This window comes from Panulirus ornatus, chromosome 40, assembly GCF_036320965.1.
Source record: "Panulirus ornatus isolate Po-2019 chromosome 40, ASM3632096v1, whole genome shotgun sequence".
Lineage (NCBI taxonomy): Eukaryota > Metazoa > Arthropoda > Malacostraca > Decapoda > Palinuridae > Panulirus > Panulirus ornatus.
Window position 1 is genome coordinate 846856 of NC_092263.1, and position 15320 is coordinate 862175.

The 15320-nt window shown below is 45.2% G+C and overlaps 1 protein-coding gene across 3 annotated transcripts in view; it reads left to right on the forward strand.

Moving 5' to 3' along the window:
• The window catches only part of klu (zinc finger protein klumpfuss), a 362831-nt gene extending 348193 nt beyond the window's left edge, over positions 1-14638 (forward strand). For all 3 annotated transcript variants that reach the window (XM_071685329.1, XM_071685330.1, XM_071685328.1), the window contains one exon: positions 10-14638. In XM_071685329.1, coding sequence (XP_071541430.1) covers positions 128-2680 — 2553 coding nt within the window. In that variant the 5' untranslated portion in view covers positions 10-127 and the 3' untranslated portion in view covers positions 2681-14638. The remainder of the gene's footprint in view (positions 1-9) is intronic.
• The last annotated feature ends 682 nt before the right edge of the window (positions 14639-15320 follow it).

Below are 15320 nucleotides of genomic sequence, written 5' to 3' on the forward strand. Positions count from 1 at the left end.
TGGTTTCAGGAGACTCCCTGGCCGGCTGCTGTACGTCCGCGACGATGAGACGAGGCGGGGGCAGCCGGGTCCCACCCACGGCACCCGCCCGAGGGCGCGTCCTCGTCCACCCTCTCCCACGCCCACGATGATCAGCGGCGAGCATGGCACTGTTACTGCCAGTCCTGCTCATCACCACGATCAGTCGTCTGCCCTGCGCAAGAGGAAGCGGCTCAGCCAAGTTGTGCTCGAGCTGACCTCGCAGGCTGAACGACGCTCCCCAGACGACAAGCCCACACAGGAGCCCTGCCCCAGGGATAACCCGCCCCAGGACAAGCCCCCGGACCCCGTGCCCCAGCAGGCACAAGTAGACAAGGAACTCATGTTTAGTCGACAGCCTGAAGATGCACCACAGGGGCCAGGCCAGGAACAAGGGGACGAATCCGGGCCCAGCCCAGGACTCAGCCCTGGCCTCAGTCCTGTTCCCGGCCACAGCCCAGTCGCTGGCCACAGCCCAGTAGCTGGCCACAGCCCAGTGCCCGGCCACAGCCCAGTGCCCGGCCACAGCCCAGTTCCCGGTCACAGCCCAGTGCCTGGACACAGTCCAGTGCCCGGACACAGTCCAGGTGTAAGTCCCGGACTCAGTCCACGAGTTACAGTTCATGATGAGTCTGGTCAGGAGGCCATGAAGGTGGACACTCCCCCGTCCCCTAAGGAGGGCCCGGGGGAGGTGGGTGGCACCAGCCCGCTGCCAGACACCCAACAGCAGCAGCAGCGGTCCCCCGGCGTGATACAGGTGCATAGATCGGGGGAAGGAGGAGGAGGAGGAGGAGGAGGAGGAGGAGGAGGAGGAGGCGGCAGCAGTAGCAGCAGCAGTACCAGCAGCAGCTGTGGCAGCGCCGGCCCGGCCAGGTCTCCTCGAGCTGTCCAGAGTGATGTCTTCAGGTTCGACTCAGTGGATCGTGAGAGGTACCACTGTCGGGCCATCAGTGAGGAGGATGAGGAGGTCTTCTCCCCAGGGCCACCCTCACACTCTCCCCACGCCAGGGACTCCCCGGCTCTTGCCAGGGTAAACTCCGATTCTCCCAAGCTGTCCTTTAGTCCCCTGAGGATCAAGGACCCGAGTATAGACGAGGAGGACATCGATCTGGACAGCAAGTCACAGTCCTCTTGTGAAACACCATCGGCAGGTGTGATCCGTGGCGTCCTTCCCAAGCTTAGTGTAGTCCGGAGTGACGCCGGGGAGCACATGGGCCACTACCCTCCATGCTCCTGCCAGCACTGCACTCTAGCGGCTCGGGACCCACACCGCCTGGGACCCTCGGGCCTCCCACACTCACCAATCTCCCCACTCACGCCCACATCACCCCACACGCCTATATCGCCATCGCCAGGCCACAACGTAGAACACTACTTCCCTCCCACTGTCTACCTCCCCGACCTGTACCGTCGCCGTTCACATTCAGATTCTGATCTCCAGCTGTGGTTCGATCAGAAGGGCCGCTTCAACGAGGCAGCCGTAGCCAGCAGTAGTAGTAGCACCAGCAGTAGCCGCAGCACCGCAGGGCCGTCGGGCGAGCAGTCGACAACTCGCCAGTCGGTGCTGCGCCACGGCCGGCCGATACCCCAGCCCCTTTACCTGCCTCGCAAAGGTGGCTCGCTGGAGTCCGACAACTCGTCCCCGCAAGACTCTCCTCTTGACTTGTCTGTGAAGACGACAGGAAGCGTCAAGACGGGAAGCACCTCCAGCACCGACAGCCTCGTTTTACCCGGCACAGTGTCCTTACCCTCTCCGCACTCCCCTCTGCTTGTGGCACCCAAGGACACCACCCCACCACCGCGCTCCCCGGGGGCGCCCGATCACCGCACGTTGTCACAGTCCCAACTGCCCGTCCCCATAGTGAAAGGCGATGTGGCCTCCTATAGTACTAAGGATAGCGTAGCACTACGATACCACCTGGAGGTCTCTCCCGTCGTGGAGGAGATGCCGGCCGGGGCAGACGTGGCCTTCGTCTGCCCCGTGTGTGGCCAGATGTTCTCCCTGCACGACCGCTTGGCCAAGCATATGGCCTCACGTCATAAAAATAAACAGATCGACACCAGCAGCAAGACGTACATGTGCGACATGTGCAAGCGATCCTTCGCACGGTCAGACATGCTGACGCGCCACATGCGTCTCCACACGGGCCACAAGCCCTACACATGTCGCGTCTGCGGCCAGGTCTTCTCCCGCTCTGACCACCTCTCCACCCACCAGCGGACCCACACCGGGGAGAAGCCTTACAAGTGTCCGCAGTGCCCGTACGCGGCGTGTCGCCGAGATATGATCACGCGCCATATGCGGACGCACACTCGCTACGAACTGCATGAGTCATCGTCTATGGAGGAAGGCGGGGAGGTGGCCCGGCCTAGTCTGCCGGTCAGGTCGCTGTCCGAGGAACACCCAGCTCCCAGCCCCTTGTTAGACCTCCCCAGCGGTGGCCTGGTGGGTCCACAGTCACGCACCCCGCATGGCTCGCCGCTGCCGCTCTCCCCGGGTCCACACACGGCTAGCGGCGGCGGAGCTCAGAAACAGGCCCTTGCTGCGCCCTCCCTCGGGAGCGGGGCTCCCGTCTCGGGTATGGGCGGTCTTGGCGGGTCCGGAATACTGGGCCGGCTGCCGCCACAGATGCAGCGGCCACGGAAGCAAGAAGAGGATTGAAGGGATCTACATGACTTGTCTGGATCATATTTTTCTGCCTCGCTGAGGTTTGTCTTTGGCTGAGGGTCGTCCCTCCTTGGCAGGGAGGCCGTTGGAGGCCAGAGTCCCGCGAGGTGTTCTGGCGTTGTTTGTGTGGCGGAGGCGGCCCGCCGTGCCCACTCTGGCTATGGCCAGCCCGTCGCCTGGTGCGACCCGGGCTTGGTCTGTCCCCTGTCTGTCTGTCTCTCCGGCTGCCTAGTGCTGCTGCCCGGCTCCGCCCTGCGCCCTAGCCCTAACCTCCCCAGGAGGTCAGGAGAGGGCCCCACATGTCGGTCCCCAGGGGCGTGGCGTAGGTCGGGGCCGGGCACGCGTGTTGCTGTCAGCACGTGGGTGTTTCAGTGTCAGTGGTCACGTGTTGTGTCGTGTGTGTACCGCATGCGGCGTCTCGGGCGGCGGGTCTGCCGGAGGTTGCGCCCACTGTGGGGGAGGGGGGGTGGGGCTCTGCTATCCCTACCGGAGCGGCCCCGTGGCAGGTTGCAGAGGAAGACTACGGTGCTGCTGCTCCAACAACAACCACCCTCCCCCCACATAAAACCCCCCTCCCCAAGTCTCTCGGTGTGAAGGTGTGTGCCACCTGCGGTGTCCGGGTGCCCTGGCGCCTCTTAGGGGCGCCGTGACCGCTTGCGGGGGCCATGCCCACCCACTAGCAGGAAGGGCGCCACTGGTCTATCAATGGTACCTGCTAATTTACTCAAATATATATGTTATTCTAAGAAGAGCGACCCCGAAGGTGTGAGGGCGCCCGGGCAGGGCCAGGCGGTTTATGCTCCCTGTGAGCCAGAGGTCTGCCTCCCGCGGCTAGGTAGCGACGGCCTCGCCTCCTCCCGCACCGTACGGCGTCTAAGATCATCGGGTCGTGGAGGGGGGGGGCTCACTAGGAGCTCAGGCTATGTAAAGTGAGCCCCACAAACCACCCCGTCTTGTAGAAATCATCCTCACCGTCAACACTGGTCCGGTGTCTGGATCTCTTGCTTCGCCGTAAGGGTAGCGCTGAGGGATCGCGAGTTTGGCCGGTCATGTAGTCTTCCAACGCCCCTTCCTCCTCCTGGGAAGGGTCGTCGTCTACAGTCGTGCCGGCTGACTCACGTCCCTCCGCCTATCCGGTAGTTGATGGCCTGCCAGAACTACCCACGACGCAGGGATGACCACCTGGGTCCAAACTACGTGTGTAGTGGTGTTGATTTCAGAAGGAGGAGGAGGAGGAGGAGGAAGAGGAATCGACGGTGTGGGGGTGGTGAGGTCGGCCGCTGTGAGCGGTGCGTGGAGCGGCCGGCTGCTCACTCGGGTTTTCAAGTCCTTTATTGTATTATGAAGCGGTGGTCATGTCTGCCTAATGTTGATATTCATAAACGTTTCTGTTTTTTCTCTTATTTAAGTTTTCGCCTGTACTGTTAGTGTCCCAAAAAAAACCACACCGCGTGTCCCGTGGTGAGTAGCGCTCCGCCACTGAAATGGAAAAAAAATATTCCACCATATATATACATACATACACATATATATATATATATATATATATATATATATATATATATATATATATATATATATATATATATATTTTGATGTCTTTCTTTTTTTGAAATTGTCTGAGCCACATTTCTTAGAACACTACTGACCGCGCTGATGCACGCAAGGCCTGGACGCTGTAGTTACACAGGCCACCTCACGTAATGCAGGTCAAATGCCCTCACCAGCATGACTGTATTGCTGGCTCAACCTTGCATCCTATAATGGGACCCCTGTAGTCTTTTTAAATGGACTTCACTCAACCCCTAAACTCACCTTTTCCCCCCCACGACACACACACACACACACACACACAATTCAACACGATTTTCATTGTAATTTTCAATCGTCTTTTATGTTTCTCTGAAGAAAATGCTCACCTATATCTTTTCATTTTCTTTTTAGTTTCCCATGAAAATTTTTGGAGAGCTTATTTGAGTTTTCATTTTATTTTCATGATCATGATTATTATTATTTTCATCAGGATGATTTGTACAATTGACTTAGCTATGTTTACAGTGGGGAATGAATCAGAGAGATCGCCACTCATTTCACCATCTCTTCCACCTTGGCAATTAAGTTTGTAATGACGACAAAAGCACACACAAGATGAAGAGGGAGGGTTTGTGTGTGTGAACAAGTATCCACCATATGAAAAGTGTGATGGGAAACACTCCACAAGTGTGACGGGAGCGTTTTGACCCCCACACACACAAGTGTGACGGGAGCATCTTGACCCCCACACACACAAGTGTGACGGGAGCCTCTTGACCCCCACACACACAAGTGTGACGGGAGCCTCGTGACCCCCACACACAAGTGTGACGGGAGCCTCTTGACCCCCACACACAAGTGTGACGGAAGCGTCTTGACCCCCACACACAAGTGTGACGGGAGCCTCTTGACCCCCACACAAGTGTAACGGGAGCTTCTTGACCCCTGACGACTCCTTTTCCTCCTCTTTAATTGCCTTAGGGGCTACCGTGAGTCGCTATTCTTACCGTGTAGTGGAATGAAGGTACACACGCGTCCGTGCATTGACGGGGCGGTGGGAGTAGGTCGGGTCTGTCTTGTGAACCTGTCCATAACCCGTCCGTCTCAGGGGGGCGGCGCGGGGTCGCCTAGCTCAACCTGTGTTGGATTCCCGTGGCGACCTTGGCTCACGTATATATATATATATATATATATATATATATATATATATATATATATATATATATATATGTACATATACTTCTTTTTTCTGCCTTTATTCCTCTATACGAGGAAGGATAACGCCTCTGGGTATCAGTAAAAGACGACAGAAAGGGAACCGTTGGGCGAGCGCGCGAGATGTCCACCGTCAGACCACATCAATAGTTCCACGACAACCCTACCTGACATACACACACACACACACACACACACACCCACACACACACACACACACACACACACACACACACACATATAAACCCTCAGTGCTATAAACCCAGTGATATATATATATATACAAATTCATCTTCTCCCTCCCCCTTCCATTGTACAAATCGCTAGGCAAGTCCCAGTGCTCTTGTCCCACTGAAATTAAGACCAATTCATCGCAAAAATCGCCTGAGCATTGTTTATATGTTACTTAAAGAGAAAAAAAATGTGTCTTGATTTTATCATTTTAAGTTGTTCCAATTATTGACACTTTCGCATGTGCCAAATTCACTGGTCAGTCGTAGGTCAGGAGCTGGATGGCTGGTTGGCTGGTGTGTGTGTAGTGTACATACACACACACACGCATGCACCAGCCAGACTCACACAGCGCCATATGACCTCTTATTAGCTAGTTGGTTCATATTAAGGTTTCCGTTTGTAGTTTTGTGAGTAGGGGAATGTCTCAAAAAAAAAAAAAATAATGATACCTTTATTCTCACAAACCACTGCCTATATATGTACTGTTTTCTGGGCTTTTATATCATGCCATGAGAGCCTTTTTCCCCCCTTTTTTTAAATGCCTCGTTCATTGTGAACATTTTTTTTTCTCTCTACAATGTATATTTTATATAGGTATTTCATTTTCTAAGTATATGTTAATCTTTAGTCTATTTATGTTGACTGTAAATATCATTATTATTATTATTATTATTATTATTATTATTATTATTATTATTATTATTATTTAGTTTAACACGTAAACACTCCTAAGAAAAAGACACGTATTCTTGTCAACCAGAGAAGTAGGTGTTAACGGTGCTCCTAGGTCGGTATTGGCTATGTTTAAGGTATGTGACACACGACCTAAAGGAGCTGAGGTTGTTGATTAACACTGTCTTCTTAATATTACCGTCAGGTTCGAGGCGACGAAGAGAAACCATGAGTTTTTAGTCCCTAATTGCTAAATACATTTTCGAATTGGATGAACAGATATCTATATGAACGCCCCCAAAAAATAATAATTCATAAAATCTAAATTGTAATTAATGTAATTAAGAGTAATTAATGACCTGCTGTGTGTCGGTTAAGCTGGACCTGGCGAGAATTGCCCTAATTATGTGATAGGTGGTAGCAACTGGTCAACCATTTTCTTAATGAACATACTGAAATTACTCAGTTCTCTTTGGTTACATTGATTATGTTCTTTATATATATATATATATATATATATATATATATATATATATATATATATATATATATATATATATATATATATATATATATGTATATATATATATATATAAATTTAGGGTTTCTGGTAAGAGACTGAGTGTAAGAGTCAGGTGAAGGATCTTAGTCATAAACATTGTCATAAGCTTTATTCAAATCAAAGTTATTATAATTTTTCCTCCTTGTCTCTCTTCCCATTTTCTTTTAGTTAATCGTAGCTCGGGACTGACTTGTACCACATGATAAGCGTGGGTAAGCTCCCATGGCTCCTCTCCCATGTCTCTCCATCATCAAATTATTCGTTGTAAAAAAAGTTTTGACACATTTCGGCTTCCCGGACTTATAGAACGGCATGAAAATATTCAAAAATTGAATTGTAAAAATCCAAAACTTAAAACTAAATTTTTTACCACTGTGGGAACAGAAAAATCCAAAATTTAAGAATAAAAATCTGAGAAAAATCATCACTTAAAATTTTTGATCACTGTGGGAACAGGAAAAATCCAAAATTTAAGAATAAAAATCTGAGAAAAATCATCACTTAAAATTTTTGATCACTGTGGGAACAGGAAAAATCCAAAATTCAAGAATAAAGATGTAAGAAAAATGATCAGTTTAAATTTCTAACCGCTTTGGGAACAAGAAAAATCCAAAATTCAAGAATAAAGATGTAAGAAAAATGATCAGTTAAAATTTCTTACCACTTTGGGAACAAGAAAAATCCAAAATCTAGAAATAAAAATCTAAGAAAAGTTATCAATTTTTTTTCCACTGTGTGAACAGGAAACACCCCACAAACTGTTCTCAAGTGAGATGATGGAGAGGACCAGAGTTGCTCTCCCTTCCCGTTTTCCTTTCCCTTATAGATGACCAATGGGAAGACTCCCCTCCCCCCTTTTACTCACTCTCCCTCGATGGACAGACCTGCAGGACCTGGATGTATTTGAATATACCGTACATGCCCTTGCCTCCTCTTCGGGTTCAGGCCACACAACACCACTAGAGGCCTATACAACACCACTAGAGGCCTATACAACACCACTAGAGGCCTATATTCGTCTATTTCATTGAGAATATTTCTCCCCCCCCCCCATATTTTTCCCCTGTAGTTGTCAGTTCCTCCCATTTTCTATTGGTTTTCCATTATTTCTTTGAGGAGTCTTCTCCCGCTATGGGTCAGCTGTGTCTGCCATATTGTCGTTTTCCTCATCATGACACAAGGCTCCAAGATCCGTGGCCTTAATTTTACCCCCTTCCGTCACCCTCACCCTGTGACGCTCTGTTACGTCACGCGTGCCCTCTCCTGTCGTTAAGAAACTGTCACGTGTGTTATGTTAATGTAACTTTGGGCGAGCGAGAGCATTACAGTGTAACAGGATACAGGCTATCCTGTAATACATTTGATTTGGATCCAGTCGGTGATCAACGGGACGGAACGAGATTAATGATTAATTGTCGTAACGTGAAGACGGAGGGATAAATGGTAGGACGTAACTTAAATGAGTGATGTATTGATACGTTTATCTACCTTGTGCCTGTGACGTGTTATCAGATGTGTGTCGCTCAAGACAATGGTTCTTCTGAACATTCTATCGGAAGATGTGGGACTTCCTTCACACAGGGACGAGTTAGCTTCCTGGGATAAATGTCCCTTAGACATATGTCCTCAGACATATGTCCTGAGACCTGTGTCTCCTCTAGACATATGTCATCAGTCGTATGTCCCCTTAAACATATGTCCTTAGATATGTGTCCCCAAGAAAAATGCCCTCAGACATGTACCTCCTAAATATCTGACTTCAGATATGTGTCCCCTTAGTCATATGTTCTGAGACATGTGTCCCTTAGACATATGTCCTCAGACATGTGTCCTGAGACATGTGTCCCTTAGACATATGTCCTCAGACATGTGTCCTGAGACATGTGTTTTAGGCCACCTCACACGAAACACCTGCTCCATTCCTTAGGAACTCTTCCAAGAGACCACTATAGATTTAGAGACATATATACATAGAGAGACATGTGTCCATAGAGAGAAAGAGAGAGATGTTAACGTTGACAGATGGAGAACATTCCCTTTCTCCACGTGAGAAGGTCATACGAAAGAGAACTTGGCATTTAAAAAAAAAAAAAAGGTACACACCTTTTTATCTTTCATTTCATTATCTTGCGAGTGTTTACAGCTCCTTAAATGATAACTGCTGTAGCCTCACTCAGGAGGATAAGGAAGATAAAACACGTGGTTGATACCAATACACAAAAAGATATGAACGAGGAGCTTCAAAATATTAGTTCCATTTCGAATTTGAATCTTTAAATGCGTTGGTTGAGTATAGTTTCTGTCATGCAGTTGTTTATGAATACGAATATAAATAAGAAAAATTTCAATGTTTATTTTTGGGTAAGGTACCAAGAGAAGGTAACTTTTCATATATATGGATAGAGATACAGAGACAAATGCTTCTTTTAAATAATCAAATGTAATTAGGAAACGTAATTGCCGACTGTTTCTTAACTTTTTATGATTTCTTTAACACGCACGTGGAGATACAAGTTGAAATTCACTTATTGGTTATTAATCTAATATACTACAGATCATGTTTTTATAAGATTCAAAACAATCCCAGCTTCAAATGGTATTTTGAAATTACTTTAGTAGTTCATAACACCAACATGTTCTGTGTCAATAATGTTTATTCTATAAGTTCTGACCGTGGCATCAATGTTCTCGACACACACACACACACACACACACACACACCCACACACACACCCTCCTAAATTTATACCTTCAAAAAAAAAAGAAATCGTCTGGGTTCTACGCTAATTTCCAAACCATTTAGAATGTGACGTGAAGATAATTTTTGGTGTAACTGTAAATAGGCAATTATCTAAATACATGAAAATAAAAAGAGAACCCTGAAGGATGAAGGATTTCAGTATAGGAGGTCAGTTGTGTGTGGCTAAATAACTTAAATCGGAATGAAGCGATGCACTTGCCTCTCTTAACGTTTCTGAAGTCGGTGTATTTCAACAAGACACACTTACCAATTCACCAAAAAAAAAAAGAAAATGATCATAAGAGCCTCAGATGAATGGCTCTAGAACCCTTATAAAGAGAACTGGGGGTCACTCGATCCCACAACCAGGTCCCATATTGGGCCAGGATCCGACCTTCAGATATCTCCTGACTATGTTCTTATTCGCAACATGTCAAAGTGTGTGTTCATCACTGACTTGCGTCTCACCTTCTATTCTTCTCTGGAATAAGGTCTGAGATATTGACTTTCCTGAAATTACACCAAAAAAAAAAAGAAAAAAAAAATCTAATGATGTCATTATATGAATAATTATTTATAATTTTCTTCTCTCATCTGTCAGTATAGCCAGCTCGATTTCGTCTTACACAATACAGACCAGATGGTCGAACGTTACAGCACCTGTATCATTCAACCCCTCACTTCCCTCCCTCTCCCTTCCACAATGCACCAAAGCCCTCCCTTCCTCCCTCCCTCTCTCTTTCTCTCTCTCTTGCAAACTCTGCGTCGCACCAAAAGCTGCCATCCAACCACCCCTTCAACCCCACAATCACATGGCATTAACCTCCCTCCTCCCTCACAGAAACTAACTCAACCTCCCTCATAAATGAGGTAGCGATCGGGACAACAACAAAAAGAAGGCCATAACGTAACGTAACGTCAGAGATGAAGTCAATCACACGTCACACCTGTAAAGTTGTCATTCAAATTACACCAGTTCGCTACTGCTTGCGCCCTCCATTTTAGCCAGGTGCCATGTCCCTTATATTCTGAAGCTGCTGAAGTTGATAATACGTTTGAGTCACATGTCTTTAAAACCCTTTCAGTCTCTCAGTATCAGTCGGCCAGTTGGTCATCTTGAAACGCCTTGCAGACCGCGATCTTGATTGGCTCTGTCCGCTAACACCTTCAGGAAGAAGGAAAGATAAAACTATGTTGACACTTGAAGAGTAAATTTCATTTTTCTCATGTAACGCCATTGTGTGAGCCCTGCCTGTATACTGACCATTTTACAGTGTCTCTTGCTACAGTGGTGTGATATGGCGATGGTCTGACAATACTGTGTTCAGTTATAGGGGATAACACTGCTTCGTTCAGTTACAGGGGATAACATTGCTGTCTTCAGTTACAGGGGATAACAGTGCTCGTCTTCGGATTCAGGGGATAACACTGCCGTCTTCAGTTACAGGGGATAACACTGCCGTCTTCAGTTACAGGGGATAACACTGCTGTCTTCAGTTACAGGGGATAACACTGCTGTCTTCAGTTACAGGGGATAACACTGCTGTCTTCAGTTACAGGGGATAACACTGCTGTCTTCAGTTACAGGGGATAACACTCCTGTCTTCAGTTACAGGGGATAACACTCCTGTCTTCAGTTACAGGGGATAACACTGCTGTCTTCAGTTACAGGGGATAACACTGCTGTCTTCAGTTACAGGGGATAACACTGCTGTCTTCAGTTACAGGGGATAACACTGCTGTCTTCAGTTACAGGGGATAACACTCCTGTCTTCAGTTACAGGGGATAACACTGCTGTCTTCAGTTACAGGGGATAACACTGCTGTCTTCAGTTACAGGGGATAACACTGCTGTCTTCAGTTACAGGGGATAACACTGCTGTCTTCAGTTACAGGGGATAACACTGCTGTCTTCAGTTACAGGGGATAACACTCCTGTCTTCAGTTACAGGGGATAACACTCCTGTCTTCAGTTACAGGGGATAACACTCCTGTCTTCAGTTACCGGGAATAACACAACTCTCTCTAGTTACAGGGGATGATAACACTGCTCTGTTACTCTGTTGTAGAACTCCTCTGTTACACTGAACAGACTATCAACAGGACCAGTCGCTCTGTTTAATCTGCGAGAAAAGACGAACAATGTTGATCATGTGTTACGTCAAGAGTAAATTCCATGCTAAGGTCCTAAGTATCTTTGAAGAAGTTGATTTCCTTAACTTTCTCACACTCGTAACTGTACAGAGTATGACGCTTGTCATTTCACTGGTGTCTTCAAGGAAAGCAAAATTCTATACACAATCCGCTTTAAATAAATTTGATTGTAAAATTTAGGATTTTATTAGTCTTTAAGTTCATTATACTCCTTGAGTTATTGTGAAATCTGTTACGGTATTTTCCTGTTCTTTTAAAACTAGTTATTTTGTTATATACAAAGAGAATCCGATACTAATTACTTTTTTTTTGGCTGAGGCGACGGAAGGTAATTCTAAAGTAATCAATCAGCCATCTCTAGAAATCCTCATGAGGAACATCTAGGGCAGTCAGTGGGCAGGCTCACACGGCCGGCTGGCCAGTGAGAAGGAGGGAAGGTCAAGGCAAAACACACAGACACATACACACACACACAAACACAACACACACATACACACACACACACACACACACACACACACACACACACACACACACACACACCTACCTCGTCACCTGCCCGTTCATCCATATGTACAGCACCTCACACATGAACGAGGGCTCCAGAGAGCAGCTCTCACCTCTGATAACAATCATCAGACTTATGTATTAATCGTCGCTAATCACCTTTAACAGAACCATTCTGGTTCACGTTTCATACACGTACAATATCGTCGTCTATCAAAACATGTAAAGAACACAGGCACAAGTGGTTTAAATATCAATGATTCTCAATGAGAATAACGCCCGTTATTTCCAAAGTTGTTTATTTCGGCAAGGTCGTTGGTGTACCACTGTGGTTATAGGAAAGGTAGTTACATGGGCTGGCAGGGTCATATGCATCCTGAGGGTGTCATGCAATTGGTCATGCGTTGGGTTAACGATCTATCCTTCACTGAGGTATTGCTCACTGTATATTTGTTTACATCCTTTCACTAACTAGTCCCCCTCCCTCACCCTATCCCACCATCACCTTAGAAGAAAAGGATTAAGGAAAAAGTTTTCGAGTTAATTAGATACTCAGTATGTTTCAACCTTTCTATATCACTATTATCATGATTATTATTATTATCATTATCATTATCATTATTATTATTATTATTATTATTATCTGTCCAGCTCCACAGAGGTTGTGGATGTGTTTATGAATCAGACATTCGACTGAATGTTTTCTTCGACCATATGTTTGAGGGGTTGACAATGACCTAGTTCACACGAGATGGCTTGTCTGATGGGTTGATGATGATGATGCTGCCCCCAAAACCTTCACCGGAGCTTTTATTGGTATGATGTTCATGTTGTACTACCATTGTCGTGTTTATTATTATCATTACCGTTTGTAAATTAAATTATTTGTGTGGTGATATTTTACACCCGATCATGTTTACCAGCAGTTAAGTACACTTTCAAATCCTTGTTTCTCAAACTGTGACACATAGGCCGCGTTCGACAATTGACGAAGAGAGAGAGAGAGAGAAAGAGGAAACAAACAAACAAAAAAACAAATAATAACAAAAAATATGTTATGGACGAGTTTGTCATTCATAAGATTGTCGAACGCAGCCGTAGTGAAGACGTGAACAGCAGTTTTTGGGTGGTAAATATATTTTTACAATTAGATTATAACCGTCTAGGAACTTTAAAACAAAACAAAAAAATAAATAACCCAAATATTAAGTAGTAGTTCAAAACTACACATGTCGAAGGTCATTGGAGACATGTGAGCTTGGGAGAAAAGGAAACGAAGAGCCAATCATTTTCTCACTTGTCAAATGTACGTCAAACTCCAGTGTACACAATATGGACAACGATGGGCGCAGTGTGCGTGCCGCTACAAAACACCACAGTCATGCCACATCAGCCCTGTGCCTTAAAACTGCTGATTCAGGTCCACGTTCTTGCTCAACATGCGCGGCTGCTGTGTGGATCAGGGCTGGGAGCGAGGAGAGGGGGCGTCCTTCGCACCTCCTTGCTCCCAGGGTGTAAACAAACTCCCCCCCCTTTTTTCCGGTGCATTGAGTCACCGAATTATTATAAAGACACGATAAAGACAAAGAAATAGAAATAGACAAACAAAAAATATCATATCCCCTAAGTCATCATAGATTGGTGGATATAGCAATATATCTCTATATCTATATATGAGTATGTAAAAGATAAAGTTGGATATAAATGTGATTTGTAATAGGCGTCAAAAGCATAATTAATTTGATTACCAGGGTCCACACGGCATCTCTCGCTTCCAAGTGTTTTCACCGAACACAAAAGTCAATGTTTGTGGCCCAAATGGATCTGGGAAGACGAGTGGTTAAGATGTTAAACCAAAAAGATGAATTAATGAATGATCTCTCATAAGACTTTTGAAGATTTTTATTACTGAATCTGTTTGTTCATTATACCTTGTGCTGAATTTATGGTACAAATTGTACTTATTTTCTAGAAAGAATTGGTCTTTCACCATCTCATTAACTGAAAATGAAATGTAATATATATATATACATATATATATATATATATATATATATATATATATATATATATATATATAAATGTGTGTATGTGTATATTTGTTTACTAAGAGAAATGATTTCTATGTGTCTTAGCATTGTATTTCTCCTAGGTTTGTCTTGTACCATTAGGCTGGAACTCCTTCCCATTTCCATGGACCACGGACGCCATACTGAACCTGTCCCGCGCGTTAATGAAAAAAAAAAATATTAAAAAAAAATGAAAAAAATATCACTCTATAGAGCTTTGAATAGTTCCAAATATATTTTGAATAAACATGGGATTTTTGTCACAAGTATGGTTTTAATATACCTTCAGTCCTGAGTGTGTGTGAACTGAACTGCATAATACAGGTTCTGATACCTTATCTGTCGCATCATATACCCAGAACATTACAGGTTATATTATTATGTTACATCATACACCAGAACATTACAGGTTATATTATGTTACATCATATACCCAGAACATTACAGGTTATAGTGTTATGTCACATCATATACCCAGAACATTACAGGTTATAGTATTATGTTACATCATATACCAGAACATTACAAGTGAGAGTATTATGTTACATCATATACCCAGAACATGACATGTCATGGTATAATATTACATCATATACAGGAACATTACAGGTTATATCACATTGTCACATATACTAGAATAATACAGGTCATATCATAGTGGTATATCATATACTCACAACATTACAGGTTATAGTATAACGTCCATCATACACCACAACATTGAAGGTCATAAAATTATGTCCATTATATACCCAGAACATTGCAGGTTATATCACAGTGTCACATATACGAGAACATTGCAGGTTATATAATTATGTTCTTCATATACTCAGAACATTACAATTCGTATCATAATGTGTCAGAACATTGCTGGTCTTACTATAATGTGTCAGAACACTGCTGGTCATACTCTATACTGGAATGAAGAAGAATGGTGAAGTCAAAGTA